We start from the raw sequence: 23,929 nt of genomic DNA, 5'->3' as shown, positions 1-23,929 counted from the left end.
CAAAATAACACCATTTTATAGCAAAATGATACTGCAATTAAATTGTTGTGTTTTGTGGTGTATTATGTTGTGTTCTGTTTTTATGTTAATGTGTTGTTGCAGAATGCTGTTATTGTGTTGTACTGGGTTAGTGTATTGGTGTTGTGGTATGTTGAACTTTTGGTGTCATGTTTTGTTTTGTGTCATTGAGTTTGTGAAGCAATTCGTGTGTTTGTAGTGTGAGTTGGAGTATACACTGTTGTGTTTCTTTATTAAATTGTTAGGTTGTGTTGTGTGTTATTGATTTGTACTAAAGTTGCAAAGACCTGAAAATATTGATTGTGGTAGAAGAATTGCATAGTTGTGTGCCTTCAATGAAGCTGCCTGCAATAGGACCCCATAGCAATGTGCTAGGCATAGTCCTTCCATCTATCATTTAGTTTGTCAGCCTTCATTAACTATTAAACTATTAATAAATTTACAATGACAGAAGCTCCTTTTATTTACCAAGTAAGTACATTTAATTTTCATTGAGGTAGTCTGATACCATGACATTTCACTTACTTTAAAACTCTTAAGAAAAATATAACCACATAAGGTTGTACTGAACTTAAATGGTGCAGAGCAGGTCAGATGGTAAAATACCCAACTACCCCTTTCAGCAAAGTAGCAGCCTTACAGTGCATAACGCTGTCCCTAGTAGCTGCAAGTTCCAAAGACACACCTGTAAAAGGTTCTGTGCTGCTTTGTGTGAGTGCTACATTAATCTGATAGAGACTTCTAGCTGCAGCTTCCTTATCTTAGAATTCCCTGGCGTCAGCTTCGAATCCGGAGTTTTTTGTGAGCAGTACCCTGCGCGCGCGCTGTAGGACGGCGTCGTTCAGATCCGCGTGAGTCGATCAGCTCCGTGTGCGTCGTCAGTCTTTTGAGTCGTCTATGATGTCACGGTTGTCTATATAGACGCCGTCTCGGCGTGCGTACGTCATTTCTTTTCCTTCCGCGCCGGTTAAGCGCAGTTTCGGAAAGAGCTACCCTACTTTGACGGTTTGTCGATGCTTTTTTGACTGTTTGGAGTCATGTCTTCGAGAAAGACAGGATTCAAGCCGTGTGGTGCGTGTCATCGCACCATGTCGGTGACGGATCCGCACCAAGTTTGTCTTTGGTGCTTGGACAAGGACCACGATTCCACCTCGTGCTCCGATTGTCGGGCCATGGTGCCGAAGGCCTTGAGGGAGAGATCCCTTAAGCTTCTTGCGGCCTGACATTCGTCTTGGGTAGGCGCTACTCTGCGGAGGTCACGGTCCCGCAGTAGGAGGAGGTCGCGGCACCGCTCCTGAAACCCCAAGTCCTCTTCCTCGCACTCGAGGTCATCGGAAGGTAAGAGGCACAAGAAGAAGAAGAAGTCCAAGCGGACTTCGTCTTCGCCACGCCCGTCGACCGACGAGGTGTCTAGGGAACGTCGACGTTCCGAGCGCGGTTCTGCGGAGCCGTCGCCAGGGTCAACTCTGCGTCTTCCCCCCTTTCCTGGGACCGGATCGACCCCCGCTCAAATGAAAGAATTTTACGAGGCCATGCGTTTCGTTTTTGAGCGGGCTGTACCCTCGGGTGGGTCTTTTGGCCCCGCGGGGTCAGCAGGGGTCTCTTCGGATTCGACGCCGGCGGCTTCGGCCTCGGTGCCGTTGGGGACCTCAGGATCCGATAACGGATCTGGACTGGCGCCGGCTTCACACAGTCGACCTCCTTCGGCGCCGGGTCCGACGTCGACGATTCCACCACCGGCGCCCACCGGTGGCAGCCCCATCCTTATTCCGGATGATCCGGAGCCGGAGCAACGTCGTACGACGTCGACTCCGACTTCGACGGAGCCGATTCGGCCCAGATCATTGTCTGAGCATTATTTGGAACAGCCAGACGCAGGAGAGGAATGGGAGGGGTCTGAGGACCCTTTAGAATCAGGATTGCAACAGGACTGGTATGTGGATCTAGGGGAGGCCAGTGGACTGGACACATCTCCAGATACTGTATGCTCTCTCCTCCTAATGTGGCTACGGAGGAGGGGGCTTCTTTCGCTATGGTGGTGCGTAGGGCAGCTGAGGTCTTGGACCTAGATTTGCCTACGGTGCCAGTCAGGACAAATATCCTGACAGAAGTGCTTCAGCCGGGGGTATCAACCGTTGTTGCCCTTCAATGAGGCTCTTAAAGACGTCCTTCTGGTTACGTGGTCCAAACCCAGCACAGGGGCTCCTGTGAATAGGACGGTCGGCCCCCGCCATTGACCCGCTCCCAGCGACCCTAGTTTCCTAACACAACACCCCACTCCTGAGAGCTTGGTTGTCCAAGCCTCTACTTCACGTGGTGCCTTCCCTTCCGCTCCCCCGGATAGGGAATCCAAGAGGCTGGATCAGCTTGGAACGAAGATGTTTTCTTCCTCCAGCCTGGCATTGAGGTCTGTAAACACCTCTTGCCTATTGGGCCGTTATTCCCATACTTTATGGGATACGGTGGCGCAAGGGCTGCCCCAGGTCCCGGAGGGCGTGCGGGACACTCCCACCCAGGCTGTAAAGGATGGGAGAGATGCAGCCAAGTTTACAATCCGGTGTGGCTTGGATACGACCGACTCGCTGGGCAGAGCGATTTCATCGTCAGTGGCCCTTCGTCGCCACGCCTGGCTACGTTCCACTGGTTTTTCAGGGGATGTCCAGTCCAGCTTGATGGACATGCCCTTTGATGGCTCTCGCCTTTTTGGCGAAAAGGCAGACTCCGCGCTTGAGAGGTTCAAGGATTCTCGAGCCACGGCCAGGTCCTTGGGCCTTTCAACGCCGGCACGACAGCAGTCTGTCTTTCGCCCCTTCCCGAGGCTTCGGGAGGGGTGTGGTGCCACGCCAGCCACAAGTTAGCCACCGTCCTCAGGCTTCACAGCATCCCGGAAGAGGACGTGGTCGTGGTACCATCAGACCCAGAGGGTCTGGCCAGAGGTCGACCGCCACACAGCCCCCCTCCACTGCGCCCAAGCCCTCCTAGTGTGGTTCTGCAGGATCACGTCCATCCAGTTGGAGGGAGGATTCGTTTTCATCTCCCTCACTGGCTTTCCATCACCACGGACAAGTGGGTCCTGCAGATCATATGGAAGGGCTACTCCCTTCCCTTACAGTCTTTCCCTCCTTCTATCACTCCGACAAAGGAATGGCTGGAGGACCATTTAGCTTTGCTCCGCGAGGAAGTTTCAGCTCTTTTGGCCAAGGGAGCCATAGAAAGAGTCCCGATATCAGAAGTAGACAGTGGTTGTTATTCCCGCTACTTTCTGATTCCCAAAAAGAAAAAAGGCCTTTGCCCTATTTTGGACTTAAGGGGCGTCAATCTCTTCCTCAAGAAGGAGAAATTCAAGATGCTCACTCTTGCTCAGGTTTTGTCTGCCCTAGACCAAGGAGACTGGATGGTAGCGTTGGATTTGCAGGATGCGTATTTCCATATTCCTATCCTGCCAAGCCACAGGCGTTACCTTCGGTTCAAGGTGGGCCACAAGCACTTTCAGTTTACCGTGCTTCCTTTCGGTCTCACCAGTGCCCCTCGGGTGTTCACAAAGGTGATGGCGGTGGTGGCAGCTCATTTGCGCAGGTCAGGGATTTCAGTCTTCCCCTACCTGGACGATTGGCTGTTGAAGGGCTCCTACCCCCCAGGCTCTCGTCACCCACCTCCAGACGACGGCAGACCTCCTGCATTCGCTGGGGTTCACTATAAATGTGCCGAAGTCAAACCTGACTCCCTCTCAGAAGCTCTCTTTCATCTGAGCTGTTCTGGACACAGTGCAGTATCGGGCTTATCCTCCCGATCAGCGGGTTCAGGATATTCAGGTTATGATTCTGATGTTTCGGCCTCTATCCTGGATCTCGGTGAGACAGACTCTGAGGCTGCTGGGACTCATGGCTTCCTGCATCCTGTTGGTCAAGCATGCCAGATGACGCAAGAGGGCTCTGCAGCGGGACCTGAAGTTCCAATGGGCACAGCATCAGGGAAATCTTACCGACGTAGTTCAGATCTCGGAGAGGACTGCGGAAGATCTGCAGTTGTGGCTAGTGAACTGCGAGTGGGTCAAGTGCAGACCCCTCTCCCTTCCCCAACCAGATCTAACGGTAGTGACAGATGCGTCACTTCTGGGATGGGGCGGCCATCTGGGGGAGGTGGAGATCAGAGGTCACTGGTCTCCGGCGGAATATGGGCTCCACATCAACTTGTTGGAGCTTCGGGCGATCCGGCTAGCATTAAAAGCATTTCTTCCTGTTGTGAAAGGGAAGGTGGTGCAGGTGTTCACGGACAACACTACCGCAATGTGGTATTGCAACAGGCAGGGCGGTGTGGGGTCGTGGACCCTTTGTCAAGAGGCTTTACGCCTCTGGACATGGCTGGAACAGTAGGGCATGACCCTGGTGGTTCAACACCTGGCAGGTTCTCTGAAACCAGAGCAGACGGACTCAGCCGAAAATGCTTAGAGGATCACGAATGATGTCTCCATCCGGAGGTGGCGCAAGGACTCTTTCAGCAGTGGGGAGAGCCTTGGTTAGATCTGTTCGCCTCCGCAGAGAACGCGCAATGTCAGCAGTTTTGCGCGTTGGAGTTTCCAAGGGGGCTATCGCTAGGCGACGCTTTTCGTCGCGAGTGGAGTTCAGGCCTCCTGTATGCCTTTCCGCCTATACCACTTCTGCCCAGAGTTCTCAAGAAAATCAAGAACGACCGGGCCCAAGTAATCCTTGTGGCTCCGGATTGGGCACGGAGAGTTTGGTATCCAGAGCTTCTCAAAATGAGCATCGGTCCTCCAATCAGGCTGCCTCTTTGGGAGGATATTCTGTCGCAGCAGCAGGGGAAGGTTCTCCACCCGAACCGGTCAACTCTGCGCCTTCATGCGTGGAGATTGAGCGGCGACAGTTGATGGTTTATGACCTCTCTCCCGAGGTCTGTGATGTCATTCTGGCAGCCAGGCATCCCTCTACTAAGTCGATCTACGCCTGACGTTGAAAACGTTTTGTTTCTTATTGTTCAGAGAGGTCTATTGATCCTCTTTCTTCTTCTCTGTCTAACATCCTTTTGTTTATTTTGTCTCTCGCCCAGCAGGGTTCCTCCTTGGGGACTCTTAAGGGCTATCTTGCAGCCTTATCGGCTTTTCTTCAGTTGCCTGATCAACCATCTCTGTTTAAATCACCTATAGTACAGAGGTTTTTGAAAGGGCTTGTACATCTGTTCCCGCCATTGCCTTTCGTTATGCCCCAGTGGGACCTTAATTTGGTTCTTACCTTCCTTATGTGTGCTCCTTTCGAGCCCTTGCATAACTGTCCTATCCGGCTGCTCACTATTAAGACAGCCTTTTTGGTGGCAATTACATCTGCCAAGAGAGTAAGTGAGCTGCAGGCTTTATCTTCTAAACCTCCTTATCTTATGATATATCCTGACAAGGTGGTGTTAAGAACTCGTGCCTCTTTCCTCCCCAAGGTGGTGACCCCTTTCCATCTGGGTCAAAATATCACCCTGCCCACCTTCTTTGTACCACTGCATCCCTCTAAGGAAGAGGAGCGTCTCCATCAACTGGACCCAAAAAGAGCGTTATCGTTCTACCTTGACCGCACTAAAGAGTTCCGGGTGGACGACCAACTCTTTGTGGGGTACGTTGGTGCAAAGAAGGGTCGGGCAGTACAGAAGTCATCCATTTCGCGCTGGGTCGTTCTCTGTATAAAAATATGCTACGCTTTGGCGAAGAAGCAGCCTCCTGAGGGCTTGAGAGCTCATTCCACTAGGGGGAAAGCTGCTACCACTGCGTTGGCACGTGGCGTACCGGTGGTGGACATATGTCAGGCCGCAACGTGGGCTTCTTTACACACGTTTGCGAAGCACTACTGCCTGGATAGCCAGGTGAGGAGAGAGGGGCATTTTGCCCGTTCTATCTTGCAGGACTTCCTTGTATAAAAAATAAATAAAAAAAATCTCCTTCAGACCCACCACCATGGGTTATAGCTTGGGTATCTATTCTAAGGTAAGGAAGCTGCAGCTAGAAGTCTCTATCAGTTACTTACCTTCGGTAATGAAGTATCTGGTAGACTCTATCCAGCTGCAGATTCCTTACACCCGCCCAAGCCTCCCCGCTCTGGGGAAATTTTTTCTCATGTACATATGTGTATATATATGTATATATATATATATATATATATATATGTTTCATTTTGGCAACTTTTTGCCTTTCTTACAGGCATGATAGTGTTTTTCTCCAAACAGTCAGAGGCTAAAAGTGTATTGGTTGGTTCTTCCATGACTCTGTGCTTCTGGCGCGGGAAGTTGTGGAAAAGAACCGACGTACGTGCGCTGAGACGGCGTCTATATAGACAACCGTGACGTCATAGACGACTCCAACGACGCTGACGACGCACGCGTAGCTGGTTGACGCACACGAATCCGAACAACGCCGTTCGACAGCGCGCGCGCAGGGTACTGCTCACAAAAAACTCCGGATTCGAAGCTGACGCCAGGGAATTCTAAGGTAAGGAATCTGCAGCTAGATAGAGTCTCTACCAGATACTTCGTTACCGAAGGTAAGGAACTTGTTCTTCTGAGTTTGTCTTTGTAATGAGGCTTAAATTATATTGTGACATGTTGTTTTGCTCAGTCCAGTTGTTGTTGCTTTGTTGTATCTTGTCAAGTTCATATTGTGCTGTTTTCATGCGTTGTTGTATTGTTCTTATATGCTGTGTGTTCCATTTAAAGCTAGAGCCCAAACAGGCAAAAGCAGTAACACTGCTTCACCTCTGCAACTACTTCAGATGTCAATCAGCCCAAAAACATGATGCAACTATTATGCCATTTAGGGGCATATGTATCAAGAATGGGTAATTCTAATTACCAAATTGCGATTTTTACCAAATCACTATTTGGAAATTGCAATTTCCAATGTATCATAGGAACCAACATCAATTTTGTGATTCCTTACAATTTGCGGTCTTAATTTAGCGATTCCCAAATAACAATTCCCTAAATGAAAAATCGCAATTAAGTAATCGCAAAATTGTGAATATCACTTTCTCAGCAGCATGATGACATCACAATGAGGAAGTGGGTCATCCCATGCTGCTTCCAGAAGCCAGATCCACAGGAGAAGGCAGACGGTGGCAGCAGAGCAGCTGTGATAGTGTGTGGAGGTGTTTTCGAGCATATTGACCACCACAGCTATTGATGGCAATTGCACAGATGCAGAAGGGTGTAAGAGAAAGCTGAATGTCACTGAGAAAGTACCTGAGGTGTGTTAGAAATTGGGTCTCTAGTTAGAAGAGTATGCACCCCATCCAAGTAGATACCACACTCCTAGTCAGAGTAAGCCACACCACCACCTAAATTATCCTGTGTTCACCCTCCAGTAGCTTGGCACAGAGCAGGCAGGCTTAACTTAGAAGGCAATGTGTAAAGTATTTGTGCAATAACATACCGTAACACAATGAAAACATCACAAAAGGTACTCCACACCAGTTTTGAAAAATAGGTAATATTTAGCTGAATAAAATAAGACCAAAATGACAAAAATCCAATGTGCACAAGTCAGGACATCACTTTTTAGAAATTTAATTATGTCTTAATCCATAGGAATCAATGGATCTTTTTACTACAGAGTACCTAGGATGCATCAAAAATAATTATGCTGCACGCAGCGGAGATAAGGCATCAGAAAGTATAGCGTTGTATTGATTTTTCCAGCGTGGCGGATGTGATTCGTTGATTCTTTCCTCGCAAGCAAGTTGATGCATTGACTACTGGGCATGCTGCCTTGATTCCCTACTGCGGTGCGGGAGTAATGAAAAATTGATGCCCGAAGATGAGGCGTGGAAAATCCAAATGTGCTGTGGTGATGAAACCAGTGCTGCATCGATTCTGCAGGTGCTACATCGGTTTTGCAGCTACGAGACAGGTGCTACCTTTGGTTCTGCAGGCGCTGTTTCAATTTTTCTAGCGCAGTGGATTTTTTCTCTTAGGTGAAGTCTTTGATGGCCCTGAAACCTCTTAACAAGAGGCTAGTTGGCAAGCCTCTGGAGATGACTTGTGGAGGGTAGGCAAAGTCCTTCGAGCAGAGTCGGAGAGCAGCAGGGCAACAAACAGGAGAGCAGTCCTTCCAGAAAAGCAGTCCAGATGAGTCCTTTGTGCAGCACTTTAGTTCTTTTTGACAGAGTCCAATTGTAGGTCCACAAGTGTGTGATTTGAGGGGCTCACAGACCCAGTATATATAACCAAATGTGCCTTTGAAGTGGAAGAGACTTCAAAGAGTGGTTTTGAAGTGCACCAATTCCCCTTTCAGCCCAGTCCTGTCTGCCGGGAGATCTGTGAGGGTGGTTATCAGCCCTTTTTGTGATGTCAAGCCACTAGCCTTTGAATTACGAGAGCCCCTTAACCCTTCCTGCCCTGGAAGACCTATCAGTATGCACGTAATTGTAGATGCAGCTGAGTGTCCTGTGTTTGACTGTCGGGGTGGAATTCACAAGGGGAGCTATCAACCAGCAATGATCAGATGTGAATTGTAGAAAGGCTGTAAGGTACAGAGAGCGGTAAGTGCAGTGAAATGCCCATGTTCTGAAAGTGGCATTTCCAGACTAGTAATGTTAAATCCAAATTTTCCAGTAAGCAGGATTTCTCACTACCATTCCAGCCGTATCAAACATGACAGTGCCACTCCTTTCAGACCAGAAATTACCACTCAAAAGTACATAAGTGAATTTCCAACACTGACCCACGATAGGAGCAGACTTGACAATAGTGAAAAATGACTTTGGGTGTTTTTCACTGCAAGGATATGTAAAACTTACAAGTACATGCCCTGCCTTTTACATACATAGAACCCTGCCCTATAGGTTGCCTAGGACCTACCAAGTCGAAGTTGCAGGCCTTTCAGTGGCAGACCTGAGACTTGGTTAAGAGGCTGCTTATATGGGTGGCACAATCAGCACTGTAGGCCCACTAGTAGCACTTAATTTACAAGCCTTGGGCACATATAGTGCACTTTACTAGGGACTTACAGGTATATTAAATATACCAACTGGGTAGGAGCCAATGTTACCATGCTTAGGTAAGAGTGCACAAGCACTTTAGCACTGGTTAGCAGTGGTAAAGTGCATAGAGTCCTAAAACCAGCAAAAACTAGATCAGAAAAATGCAGGGAGGTAGGCAGTAAGTTGGGGAAAGACCACCCCAAGGCTGTAATACTGATAAGTGTGTCCAACACCATGACAAGCTGATTGGTAAAAGCTCACTGCAAGTTCCTGGAGTGAGCAGTGGAAAATCTCAAAGGGCATCCTGTCAAAGATAATTACAGTTGGCATAGTATCATCCACTCAGCCACCACCTCGCCCTCTGGAGGAAATGATTGAGGCTATGTTGCAACCTGAAAGCTGCTGTTGTGGTCCCTGAAATTGATAGCTCTGCCACATCCAGTACCAGCAAAGGGAAGAATTTTACATTTGAATATGGTTTAGGTACAAAGTTAAACAATTAAGAAATCTCAATTATCCACAATAAAAACCACTCCAGGTCACATTTTATTATTAGCTCACCAATGCATTATGGGATTTGAAGTTCCATTTTCAATACTAAAATAATTTCCAAAAATAAGGTATATTGTAGTCCCATCTAAAGTGACATCCCAAATGACAAGAGTAAAAACAATTTAAGTAATAGACATCTATTTGAAATAAACTCTACGTCAAATGATGCATCAAAAAACTTAAATTGAACTGAACTATTTACCATTATCCCACAGACTTTCCTGTAACAATTGCAGGAGAAACTGAACAGGCAGAAAATTCGGGCACTTGCCCAGAGATACAGCCTGAAAACATTGTGCCTCCATTACCCTCAACACCTGCATCACCCAGACACAGAACAACAGTGTCTCCACTCCATGGTTTTGTGAAAGATGATGATGGTGTTACAAAAGACATGCCTACACCTTCAGCCGTCAGTCCCTTATTTGATGCACAACAATGCCCTCATAAGATGTAGAATTGGTTTAAGACATGTTTCTGAGGAAGTTGACAGTATAGCAGTATTTGGTGGTTTTGAGGCGTCAATGTTAACAGTTCAGCACCTGCAATGCAAGAATATTAAGTCACTAAAAGACAGTTGGTGTTACTTCATAAAAGCATGCAATATTAAAGATGGCCTCAAGCAGCTGAACACAACTTGTGAGGTGGAGCAAAAAGCAGTTGCAGAAAAAGACAAAGAACTGACAGATCCCATAAAAGGACTATGCACAGTCATGCAACAAGATCATGTAACACACCAACAACACCATTATCAACTAATGGGCAGATTGGATGGTTTTACCAGCCTTGTCCATTGCCTTACAAATGCAATTGCAACATTGTCTCATTGTGCTGTCACCATGCAAGTTGAGATGGTACATTGTAGTAGAGATGTGGCACAAGGTTTAGTGCAAGCCACCAATGCTATTAAACACATACAATGACACAGATGGCAGCAGTGACACGTAGAGGGGAAAGTGAGGAGCTCTCTACCCTAAGTAGTGTCACTGCCCCTGAGATTATGGATAGGTGTTGTAATTGCAAACAAAGAGCATCTACAGAGGGCTCACCAAGGCAAAGTGCAGAGCACACAGAACGGCCAAGTGAAGTGTGTGGGAGAGAAAAAAAGTTTGAACATGGTTGTATGTTCTCATTTTTGTTTTAAGAAAATATGTTTACATTTGTGATGCCTGAGGTGACAATGTTGGTTTGGCACAGAATGTGCATTTCATATTGTGTTATGATAACAAAAATATTTTTTTTAACTAGACGTCAAGGTAATAAACACTAACAAATACAAGCATAAATTCACGTTTCTACCTTTCTTACCTTAAAGCCAATTGTGTGAAATCTCTATCTGTTGTTCTGTGCCATATGCAGGTTGACGTGGTAGGGACTAGCTGTTCATCTTCATCCGACTCAGAATCTGACATGGTCAGTGGTATGCCCCTAGATGTTGCAATGTTGTGGTATGGCACACGTAGACCATGTATAGAGGCAATTTTGCTACAGGTTTCTGGACTGTATTGTGTTTAGGCATGAGCAGAGCTTGTGGAGTTGCATTCTGCTGAATTTTGCTGAGTCATTGGAAAACTCGTTGAATTCTGCAGAGTTCCACCAGTGGGTGGATTATTGGTCCACCATCCCTATCATATACGTATGCGATAAAAATACCAGTAAAACTCGCTCCCCAAACTACTGAAAGGAGCAACAATAACATATTGTGCGCTACAGAAGTTTGTCCAGGTAGCTTACCACCCTTTCCCCCCCCTCTCACTGCTGGAGCTTGGTAGAACTCGGCCTGCCTGAATGTCTCTGGCTGGGGCCTCCTCCAGAGGCATCCAGCACCCGTCACAACCTGTTGATAGCTTCCTTTAACGACTGCTCGACCCCCTGCTTCATACTTTGTCCCTTCCTAAAGTCTCTCCACACAGGTTTGTTTCAGGGTCGCTGCCAGCACGTTGGTTAACAACAGAAGCGTCACCAAAGTGATAGCTCAGAAACTGCGGTGAGAAAGAGGGGCAAAACATCTTCGAGATCAATGTTTGCTGACTGTGTTGGTGCAATTAATTCCTTATAGGTCTTAAACAGATATTCAAACATGTGAAAAATGCCCTTGTTTGTGAGGTAACCTAAAACGACGCAGTGAGGGCTAATTTACTACTTATTACTCATGGTTTAAAGCTCAAAGTGCTCAAGCAACACAGTGAAACTCAATGGAATATTCACCTGCTTAGTGTAAGTTTCTTTGTAAAATATTGGCCCTGTACTGTGAATGTACAGCACAGTGGCATACGCTGGGTAAACGTACTCCTTACTGTTTGTGCCTGTTGCTCAACCCTTGCCCCAGTCAGTCTTTAAAGTGAGTAGTGTTGGTAATTGACAATCCATTTCTCATATTTCACTAGGGATTTTAGTAGCTCATTGGTGCATAAGACAAGCATTTATGCAGTTTTGAGAAGGAATGGATATGCTACTCCTTAAGTGTTTGTGCTCAATGTGATGTTTTTTCACTCACATTAGCAAGCTACAGCCCACTCCTTTGCATGTTAGTCATCCTTCAGCCACTTCATTATGGGGATATTATGGATTGCTTCTCGGGTGATGCACAGCCACTTAAATCATGGTGTTGAATCAATAGGGTTTACATTTGAACCAAATCTTTCATTTTGTATAATACAAGGTCACCTCATCCGCCATTGTATTCCACAGATGCTTCACTCTGGGGACATACTTGACTTGATCACTGAACACCACTCACCCAGACCGCAACTGTAAGTGATCAGACGTCTCTCTGGCAGTCTGATGGTGGGAGGATGCGTGTCTCACTAGAACCAGAAGTTTCCGAACACCATTCACAGAGACATGCTCGAACTGGTGAAAGGAGCATGGATAGTGTAACCGGAAGTGATGGAAGTATGCACCTCTCTAACCGGAAGTTACTGAACACCACTCACTGACACATACGCAGACTGATACAACATAGTATAGTTTAACTGGAAGTGACCGAACTGTGAGGACTTTCCCCCTCCTGGTTTGGCTCTGTGTCTGAATGATGTACCCACAAAGTAGGGGTGAGCCATAGCAAATGCTGGTAGAATCTGCTCCGCCGGCAGAGCTTTGACGTGCTCCAAGAAGAGCACGGAGTGACAAAAACTCCAGGAAATCCACCGGTGGAGAGGAGTTCACCTCCCACCCCTAATTGTAATGCTTCACTGCTCTTGTGGAGACATCTAAAGCGACTCTTCAGCAGCCCAAAAGTCATCTCTATTGCATTTCTTGTTGTATTATGTGCAGCATTGCAGAGGTGTTCTCCTGCAGAAGCAGGATTCAAATAAGGTGTTAAAACAAACAAGTGCAAAGTATACACACTGTCTCCTACAATGACTAATTAAAAGTAAAGATGTACTGACAAATAGGAATACAACTCTACTGTATATTGCAGAGTTCTATGAAGATTTACCTAGTAGATATCCCTAACCAAACTCACCACCAAGAAGCCGTGTGTAAATTCCACAATGGCGAAATATGAAGGAATCATGTACTACCAGGGAATCTGGCCACTATATCAATTATCATATTATAGGCATTGCATATCACTTGAATGTTCAATGAATGGGTGTTTTGATTTCTGAAGATGTATTCATTTTCTCATGGTGGACATCTTGGAACGTGTTCCTTCAGTGTAGCCAATGACATGTGGGAATTGGGCTAAGTGGTAAAATTTCAATTTCGTAATCTGCAGTTCTTGTGCTGTATTTGGAAATCATATATAGTAATTGATTTTCATGAGCATTGCATCTAGAAATGCATGTAAAAACCATGAAAGTGCACTTTGGGAAATCCCTCTTGCTGCAGCTATCACACCATGGTAAGCTTGCTGAGTCTAAGAGATGCAGGCAACATAACACCTCAGCATGGGTGGGAATTGTATTGGTCCTGCGGGTGTGTCACTGCAGTTGTGGATGAAGTTAAGAGATTGAATTTCAAATAAGGACAAAATTTAATCTGTATTTCCTCCTCTGTCTGATCAAGCACAGTAATGCAAATTCTAAAGGGGCGTTCCTGTCTCCTCCTCCTTCTCTGCTAAACTGCCTCATCCTCCTCAACATGACGTAGAGAGCAGCCATTGTGGAAAATGCAGATGCACTCTGAGGCTGTTTATATAGCTTGCACCTGATTACCACCTGATTTGAGTTGTGTGGTAAATTTCAGATGCAACATAGCAAATTTGCGAATATTCACAATTTGCCGGTGTTTGTTACATATATCTGATTGAGACTTCTAGCTGCAGATTCCTTACCTTTGAATTCCCTGGCATCAGCTTCGAATCTGGAATCTTTTTGCTGAGCAATACCCTGCGCGCGCCGTCGGTGGCGTTATTTGGTTCCAAGTGCGTCGTCCGACTCCACGTGGCTTCGTCAGCATCTTTGGAGCCGTCTGTGATATCACAGTCGTCTATATAAATGCCACCTCAGCACACGTACGTCAGTTATTTTCCTTCTGCGCCGGTTAAGCTCAGATCTGGCATCGAGCTACCCTTTGTTTTCGTTTTTTTTGGCAAGTCTTTTTTCGACGTTTTGTCCATCCTCTGGCATCACAACTTCCAGTGCAAGGACGCGGTCGTGGTAGCTTCAGTCCCAGAGGGTCTAGCCAGAGGTCGGCCCCCACCCAGACCCCCTCTTCTGCAATGCCCAAGCCCTCCTAGTATGGTTCTGCAAGACCATGTCTGTCCAGATGGAGGGAGGATTCAATTTCATCTCCCTCTCTGGCAATCCATAACATCAGACAAATTGGTCTTGCAGATCATACAGAAGGGCTATTATCTCCCCTTCCAGTCTTTCCCTACCTCTATCCCTCCGGTAAAAGAACTGATGATGGGGGATCATTTGATCTTACTCCGCAAGGAAGTTATGGCTCTCTTGGCCAAGGAAGCCATAGAAAGGGTCCCAATATCAGAAGAAGGGAGTGGTTGTTATTCCCGCTACTTTCTGATTCCCAAAAAGAACAAGGGACTTTTTGGGGGGATTTAAGGGACGTCAATTGCTTCCTCAAAAAGGAGAAATTCAGTATGCTCACTCTGGCTCAGGTTTTGTCTGCCCTAGACCAAGGAGACTGAATGGTAGCATTGGACTTTCAGGATGTGTATTTTCACATCCCCATCCTGCCTGCCCACAGGCGTTACTTGCGGTTCAAGGTGGGCCACGAGCACTTTCAGTTTACCGTGCTCCCCTTCGGTCTCACCAGTGCCCCTCGGGTATTCACCAAATTGATGGCGGTGGTGGCAGCTCATCTGCGCAGGTTAGGGATCTGGTCTTCCCCTACCTCGACAACTGGCTGTTGAAGGCTCCCTGGCCCCAGGCTCTCGTCACCCACCTTCAGACTACGGCGGACCTCTGCATTCGCTGGGGTTCACGATAAACGTGCCAAAGTCACACCTGACTCCCTCTCAGAAGCTCCCTTTCATCGGAGCTGTTCTGGACACAGTGCAGTTTCAAGCCTATCCTCCCTAAAAGCGAGTCCAGGATATTCAGGTTATGATACCGATGTTTCGGCCTCTATCCTGGATTTCGGGGAGACATACTCTGAGGCTGTTGGGACACATGGCTTCCTGTATCCTTTTAGTCAAACATGCCAGATGGCATATGAGGGCTTTGCAATGGGACTTGAAGTTCCAGTGGGCACAGCATCAGGGAAATCTTACTGACACGGTTGAGATCTCAGAGGGAACTGCAAAAGACCTGCAGTGGTGGTTAGTGAACTTCGATTGGGTCAAAGGCAGACTTCTCTCCCTTCCCCAGCCAGATCTCACAGTAGGGACAGATGTGTCACTTTTGGGATGGGGCAGCCATCTGGGAGAGGCAGAGATCAGGGGCCTCTGGTCTCTGGTGGAGTCTGGACTTCATATCAATTTCTTGGAGCTCCGGGCTATCTGGCTAGCATTGAAAGCATTTCTTCCTGTTGTGAAAGTGAAGTTAGTGCAGGTGTTCACGGACAACACTAACACAATGTGGTACTGTAACAAGCAGGGCAGCGTGGGGTCAAAGACCCTTTGTCTAGAGGCTCTGCATCTCTGAACATGGATGGAACAGCAGGTCATAACCCTGGTGGTTCAACACCTGACAGGTTCTCTGAATGCCAGTGTGGACAAACTCAGCTGTCAATGCCTAGTGGATGATGAATGGTATCTCCATCCAGAGGTGGCGGAAGGACTCTTTCAGCAGTGGGAAGAGCCTTGGTTAGATCTGTTCGTCTCCGCAGAGAACGCGCAATGTCAGCAGTATTGCGCATTGGAGTTTCCACGGAGGCAATTGCTCGGCGACCCTTTTCATTGTGAGTGGAATTCAGGCCTCCTATACGCATTTCTGCCCATACCACTTCTGCCCAGAGTTCTCAAGAAGATCAGCAACGACTGGGCCCAAGTCATCTTAGTGCTCCGGATTGGGCATGGAGAATCTGGTATCCTGAGCTTCTCAAAATGAGCATTAATCCTCTGATCAGGCTGCTCCTTGGAGAGGATCTTCTGTTGCAGCAGCAGGGGAGGATTCTGCACCCAAACCTGTCAACTCTGTGCCTTCGTGCCTGGAGATTGAGCAGCAGCAGTTGATGGCTTTTTACCTTCCTCACGAAGTCTGTAAAGTTATTTTGGCAGCCAGGCATCCCTCCATTAAAATGGTGTACGCCTGCTGTTGAAAACACTTTATATAATATTGTACAGGAAGGTCTGTTGACCCACATTCTGCTTCTCTTTCTGACAGTCTTCTTTTCATTCTGTCTCTAGGCCATCAGGGTTCTTCCTCAGGGACTCTAAAGGGATATCTTTCTGCCTTATCTGCATTTCTTCGGCTGCCTGACCAGCCTTCCTTGTTTAAATCTCCCGTTGTAAATAGATTCCTCAAAGGGCTTGTACATATGTTTCCCCTACGCCGTTTATTATGCCTCAATCGGACTTAAATCTTGTCCTCACATTTCTCATTGGGGCTCCCTTTGAGCCTTTACACAACTGTCCCCTCAGGCTGCTCACCTTCAAGCCAGCCTTCTTAGTGGCAATAACATCTTCCAGGAGGGTGAATGAGAATCAAGCCCTGTCATCAAGGCCACCGTATCTCACTATCCATCCAGATAAAGTGATTCTCAGAACTCGTGCCTCTTTCCTTCTGGGTCAGAATGTCACCCTGCCCACCTTCTTTGCTCCACCGCATCCCTCTTAGGAAGAGGAGCAACTCCATTGACTGGACCCAAAAAGAGCATTGTCGTTCTACCTTGACCTCACAAAAGAGCTCTGGGTGGATGTCCAACTCTTTGTGGGGTACGTATGAGCAAAGAAGAGTTGGGCTGTGCAGAAGCGACCCATTTCGCGCTGGGTCATTCTCTGCATTAAGATATGCTACGCATTGGCCAGGAAGCAGCATCCTGAGGGCTTGAATGCTCATTCTACCAGGGGCAAAGCTGCTACCAATGCACTAGCTCGAGGCGTACCAGTCCTGGAGATCTGTCAGGCGGCAGCGTGGGCGTCCTTGCACACGTTTGCGAAACATTACAGCCTGGACAGTCAGGTACGATTGGATGGGTACTTTGCCCATTCAGTTCTGCAGGACTCTCTAGTGTAGGGAGTGGTATCCGCGGCCCACTGGCAGGAGGTTATGGCTTGGGTATTCATTCAAATGTAAGGAATCTGCAGTTAGAAATCTTTATCAGATGAATAAGTTACTCACCTTCGGTAACGCATTACTGGTAGACACTCTATCTAGCTACAGATTCCTTACACCAACCCATGCCTCCCCGCTCTGCAGATATGACTAGTAGGGTTAGGGTTTATCCCTTCGCAGGGTCATAGTTTTGGATAGACAAATGTTGGTTCTACCCATGACTGCTGTTCTGGCATGGAAGATTTTGTGGCCAAAAGAATTGACTTACGCGCGCCGAGGTGGCGTCTATATAGACGACTGACACGTAATAGACGGCTCCAACGATGCTGACGAAGCCACGCGGACCCAGAGTACACACACGGAACTAAACAACGCCACCTGATTCGAAGCTGACGCCAGGGAATTCAAAGGTAAGGAATCTGCAGCTGGAAAGTCTCTACCAGATAATGCATTACCGAAGGTAAGTAACTTGTTCGTGTAGCGATTTCCTATCTGGGAATCACTAACTGTGGTTCCCCATTTAGACACTCTATTTTAGGGAATCCTACAATTGCACAGCAAACACCTTTCATACATCAGAAAAGCCTATTTTACATTCACAAACGGCCAGATTTAGCGATTCCCACCATTTGTGAATGCAAATTAGCTTGATACATCTAGTCGTTAGTCCTCTAACTGAATTATTCACAACCCCTGAGATCTTGAATACATTCCGTGCCACTGGTTGCATATGAGATGCAGGAGATGTCCTGGACTTTTCAATGATCCTCAATTGGTATCAAATTAATTAATAGTGAAACTCATTCGATTTTTATCTAAAACAATATAAATTGCATTTATTTTCAGCAGGTACACTGGTTTTATGAACTGGTGTAATTTCACCTAAGCCACAGTGGTGGTGTAGGTGGTGTAGGTGACAGGGCTTGCACAACAGCTTAATATTTGGCACAGAGCAAGAAAAGGGTAACATTAGCCACCCACTACATTGTTGTATCTTTTGTAGGTCAAATGCTGTGAAAAACTCAGTTTCCTATGGGCCTGCTTTAGATCCTGTTGGAGGGGATTACTCCATCACAAAAGTGATTGATATCCTGATGGCCACAATAAGATCCCATAATACCCTATCGTAATAGGGTGGACTGGATATCCGTCACGTTTGTGACAGAGTAATCCCTCCGCTAGGATCTAAATCAGGCCCTGTGTCTAAACAGGAATCTTAAATGGTGGTAAAGACTTTTCTTTTGTTTTCTGTAAATTAGGTGCAGGCAAGAGATTTATTTGCACAAAAAGAAAGCAGTGTGTACAAAAAATGAGGGAACAAATCGCAGTGATGAAAAGCAGTGTCATTCAGCCATCTCAGATGAAGGAAATTCACCAGTTAAACATAAAGACAAGGTAATGCACAGATACCTAGATTATATTGCCCACTAATGTAAATGACAGTCACAGTGTGAAAGACAGTTAGAAAACAAGACATCCTTGTTGTAGTTCTACCCTTCTCTATGGTAAAAGAAAAATGACCACTTTCATTGTCATGCTTATTAATGGGGAGCCCTACTTACTACAAATGATGCTTCTCCCCTGTTATGGTTTAGTACGTATAGTATTATTATTGTTATTTGTTTTACAGATTTTGGACCTAGATGCAGCTACTGGAAAAGGACTAAGTGGACTGTCTATGCCATATTTGTGGCTCGACAAAGGTGATGTGTTAATACAACTTGGCCTATATCAACCAGCTCGACGACTTCTTTCAGAGGCACATAAAGCTAGCCAGGTAACTATGAAAGTAGTAGTTTTATTCGTAGACACCAAAAACAGCATAAACTTCATCTAGAGAAGATACAGTAGGAAAGGTATAATTTGTTGATGTTTTAGATATTCAGTTGTTTCACAAGTTAACAAGTGTAATAACAAGACTATACTCTCATTGTGCAAGGCATAGGGTCTGGTATTCAGGATTAAAGAATGTTGAAATACTTGGTTGGTTTCTAAACCACAGTTTGCAGGTTAGCGGGATGGTTTCATCATGCCCATTTTTTTAACCACTCAGGAAATGTCTTACATAATCCAAGGTGATAGATTTATTGATAGAAATGTGTATACTCTACTGCTTTCCCGTTTAACCATACTGTTTAGTTCTTCTCACTAGGAATGTATTTTTATACTTCTCTGCTGACATGGCACTGTCTCAAATCAAACCCATTGCAAGCCTCTGATCTGTTCAACTATCATCCTCTTCTCTCTCCAATCTTTCTCTTTCACCTTTGATCACATCTCCACACTCACAGCTAACTGTATTCCCAACATTGTGTTGGATAAGTATACCTGCAGATTTCTCTCCTTAGAATATCTAAGACACCAGTCTGCAACCAGAACCGTCTGACATAGCCGTGGCACTCAGTTTCAGATTTCAAAACTGTAGGTTACCTACGTGAAGTCAGTAAATTGCGGCACAATCCTAGATTAGGACGCACATGGATCTCCCTTCGAGGGGTTTGATGGGATGCATAAGAATGGCACGTTTATTTATAGGTATTCCCTAAGACTTCCCCCACTCTTTTCAACAGCACAAACTAAAAGATCCTGGGGTTCCTCCCTTGTCATGAGGAGATTGTAAAACCCTGAACGAATGAAGTCCGTGCAGTCTCCACCTACAAGACTGGAAAACTGCTGGATGGAAAGAATTCCAGCTGTCTGCAGCATACCTGAAGTGAGACAGTCTCTTCACCACGTGTACATTACCATTTCTGAGTGACACAGACATTTTGCATTCTGGCAGATCTGAAAAGTCAGCGAGAGCCAACTACATAATAGCTAGCTAACAGTTTTCCTTCATTTTTTAAATACTGACTTAGGCGCGTTAAGTATTCTAACTCTGCAAGTACTTCAGACAATTCCTCATCAATATGTACGACGCTTCTATTCCAGGAACTAAATGATGAATATGCCGTTGCGAGGTGTCTATACCTGCTTGCTGTATTAGCCAACAAAGAACACAGCCACGGGCAAGCCAGAGCATTGCTAGAGGAAGCACAACAGACTGAAGCTGGTGCCGAGTTTTGGTACAAGATCACACTCAGCCTTGTCCAAGCTGTTTTAGGAGAACACGAAGAAGGGAAAGAAAAAAAGGTGAGAATGTGTCTTTCTGTAGATAAATAATGCCAGATTTGTGGAGTGTCGTTGCTTTACGAACTATGGAAAAATATGTTGAAATTATTCGTTGCCTGTTAATAGCGGAACACAGACCTTTCTGTAGTCACCTTTCTTTGTTTTTCTTTTTAAGTGGTTTACGCTAAAGTTCTTTTTCAAGTTATCATCTATTTCACATGATATATTGTCATAAGTAATAAAAAAAAGTGAGTGGTGAGTAGCATTTTATAATGTTCCTGATCTTTTTTGCAGCTCTGTCAACCCTCAAACATTTTTATACATTTGTATGCCCTGCTCTCTGTAGCTCATGGGTTTTTAGCCTACCATACTGTACAACTAGAATTTGTGTCTTGTTATCTCTAATCTGCTCTGTTGGGTGAGTCTGAGTATTTCCGTTCCCTTCTTTTTCCATTTTTCTTTTTATCTTCTACCCGTCTATAGCCATATTTCTCTTTTATACCCTGCCCATCTAGCTCCACCTTACCTGTCTTCCTCCTCACAGAAGTAACATTTTAAGGGGCAGACATGTCAGAGGAGCTGGTGATCGTGCCTCCTCAAATGTAGCAAAATGAATGTCATTTGCCATAAGGTGATATATGACTGACCTTACTCGGAAGTTAGGTTTCCCTGCTTTCCCTTATCAGGAATCGTCCAACATTAAGGCAGTACTAGACAGTTGCCTTATACAGTGCCAGCAAGTAGAAACACAGTACATTGGGCATGATATATAATGTGGGGCCACCAAGATGGCTGCATGTTAGTCCTACAATATTTGATCAGACTTGTGTAATTCATTCCTTCCTTGATTCCTGTGAGTGAATGTATGTCCTTTTTTGAAAGATATTTCTAACCAGATTTTTCACCCTTGACTCCTTCACAGTCGCCAGACCAAAAAACTTTCTGGAAGCACAGTCCAGTACTGATTTCAATATGAACCGCAAACTGACTTTGACTCAAGCCCAACCCATATCGCACTAAGAAATAACAAAAGCACAACCAGTCATCCCGCATAATGACTGCGACCCAGTGCCTCTTCCAAATTTCACCTACCAGCATAGGCTCTATTATCACTTTGGTTCTGACTTTGATCCAGTGCCAAAACAGGGAGCACCCCAAAATGTTGCTGATGATGGGACGGCTTGCTCTCTCCTTACTATACCTTACTGTACAAATGATGCTTTATACATGAGTTACAGAATAGCAGTGGGCTCGACTTACCACATGAGACACTCATCACTTGGAGCACCAATGAAGCAGAATGCCTCATTTGCAGTGACGGTCCAGACGTACAGGGATTTTGCATCCTGGTCAGCAACTACTGAGCCCTTACTTCTTTTGATGATACCCTTACTGATATTTTGATGGCTACATTGTAAAATCTGCCTTCTTGCCCACCTGTGAGTAGACAGGTGGCTACACATTATATGACCCAGGTTTTCTCACCAAGCACCTCACTTCAGAGTCTTTTTGTACAGTCCTCGCCTAGTAATGTTAATCCAGACCCCTTCCCAGCCACTCCTCGGTATAGAGAATTCAAGAGGATTGATGCTTCTAGCAAGCACATATTTTGTTTTGCTAGTCTATCACTGTGGTCATAATTGGTGGTTCTGTACTGGGACATTACACACCTGCTCTTTGGCGCCTGGCATGCAAGATCTTGCCAGCAGTCTCAGAAGACCATGGGCCTCTTTGACAGAGACGATCCATGATGAACAAGATTAAGCCAAGTATGTTATCTGTGCCTGTGTGGATACTATGTATTGCCTGTTGTTAGACATCAGGTCTCTAATTGGTTGAGGTTTGTACTCTGTCCAAGTAGGGACCACAATCCTAGTCAGTGCAAGTACGATACACACTAAAAGTTGACCTGTGCTCACCCTCCGGTAGCTTGGCTCAGAGCAGTCAGGCTAAGCTAAAGAGGCAATCTGTAAACAATTGAGCACATATACAATAACTCAGTGGAAACACCACAAAAGGACTTCCAACCGGTTTAGAAATAATAGCCAATATTTATCCGAGTCAAACAAGACCATAGTGACAAAAATCCATCATGCACAAGGCAAGTTATGAATTTTCAAAGATTAAATCAAAATGCAGTACTTAGAAGACAATAGCTCCAACCAAAACCATCTGGTTACGATGGACCGGGCAAATTCAAAAGTGCAGTCCGACCGCAGTAGAGCGAGGGCTGGGTACAGGCCTCACGCAGATCCGTTGGCAGTACGTTTGTTGCGCTGATGCTTGCTGATGATGCGTTGATCCAGAGAAGGGGATGCGTTGCACTTGCAAGCAATGTTCTATTTCCTGACTGTGCAACATCAATGTTTCGTCCAGGTTCACAAGCGATGAGTGCTGGTTCTGATGCATCAGTGCTGCATCGGGCAAGCCGTAGCTGCATTGTAAGTCGGGTTCGTTGCGTCATACAGTTGGTGAGTGATGTCCGGGGTTTTGGTGCAGGCAGTGGCAAAAGCACTTAAGTTTCTGCAACGGGATGCGTTGGTTCCAAGAGGCGCGCTGGTGTCATTGCATCAGTTCGTGTGTTGCAGCACCAAACACGACTCCAAGGGACCAGGACTGTATTTGGCACCACTTAGCAGAGCAGGACTCACAGTAGAGGAGCCCAGGTGCTGGTTGCAAGATGCAGGTGAAGTCTTTGATATCCCTGAGAGTTTAGAAACAGATGGCAGGGTCGATCAGGCCCCTGAAGAAACTTTAGATTACAGGATGTACAGAGTTAAATCAAGTTCTCTCCCTCCCAGGCAACAAGTAGCAGGCCAGCACAGCTCAGCAAACAGCAAAGTGACAGTCCCTCCTGATAGACCAGCGGTCCTTCTTCCTGGTAGAATGTCCTCAGTCCAGGAGTGTTCTGAATATATAGTGTCACCCAAATATGCCTTTGAATTGGAGGAGACTTCAAAGAGTGGTTTTGAAAATCCCCAGTTCGCTTTCAGTCCAGTCCTGTCTGCCAGGAGGTCTTTGGGGGGATTATCACTCCCATGTGTGGGGTCAGGGCACTATCCTTTGAAGTGTGAGAGCCCCTTCACCCTTCCCTCCCAGGAAGACCCATTAGTATCCAGATGAATGCAGGGTCATTTGAATGTCCTGTATTTATGGCTGTCTGGATGGAATGCACAAAGATAGCTGTTACCTACCCTTACACAGACCAGACATGGATTTGGAGGCAGGCTAATGCACAGGATGGTTAACGTAAAAACATGCCAACTTTCTAAAAGTGGAATTTTCCAACCTGCAATTTAAAAACCACCTTTACCACAAGATGTGTTTTTAAATTCTCCAGAGACATCAAACTTAATTTTACTATCTTTTCCCAACTGGAAATTACACTTAAAAGATGTTTTAAGGCAATCCCCATACTAGCCTATGGGAGAGCTTTCACTTGTAATAGTGAAAAACGAATTTAAGTGTTTTTCACTACCTGGACATGTTAAACTTAAAAGTACATGCCTAAGTTTTTAAATACACTGCACCCTGCCCTTTGGGCTATCCAGGGCCTATCTCAGGGGTGTCTTACATATATTAAAAATGAAGGTTTGGGCCTTGAAAGTGGTTGAAATGGCACCCACATGCTGTGCAATGGCAGGCCTGAGG

The 23,929-nt window shown here is 46.0% G+C and overlaps 1 protein-coding gene across 2 annotated transcripts in view; it reads left to right on the top strand.

The window, feature by feature from the left end:
* The window catches only part of CFAP46 (cilia and flagella associated protein 46), a 1,580,346-nt gene that overhangs the window by 730,099 nt on the left and 826,318 nt on the right, over nt 1–23,929 (top strand). For both annotated transcript variants that reach the window (XM_069239769.1, XM_069239768.1), the window contains exons 37-39: nt 18,427–18,562; nt 18,798–18,944; nt 20,099–20,299. In XM_069239769.1, coding sequence (XP_069095870.1) covers nt 18,427–18,562; nt 18,798–18,944; nt 20,099–20,299 — 484 coding nt within the window. The remainder of the gene's footprint in view (nt 1–18,426; nt 18,563–18,797; nt 18,945–20,098; nt 20,300–23,929) is intronic.

This window comes from Pleurodeles waltl, chromosome 6, assembly GCF_031143425.1.
Source record: "Pleurodeles waltl isolate 20211129_DDA chromosome 6, aPleWal1.hap1.20221129, whole genome shotgun sequence".
NCBI lineage: Eukaryota > Metazoa > Chordata > Amphibia > Caudata > Salamandridae > Pleurodeles > Pleurodeles waltl.
The sequence above is the reverse complement of the archived record's forward strand: the minus strand, read 5'-3'. Positions and strand labels throughout refer to the sequence as shown.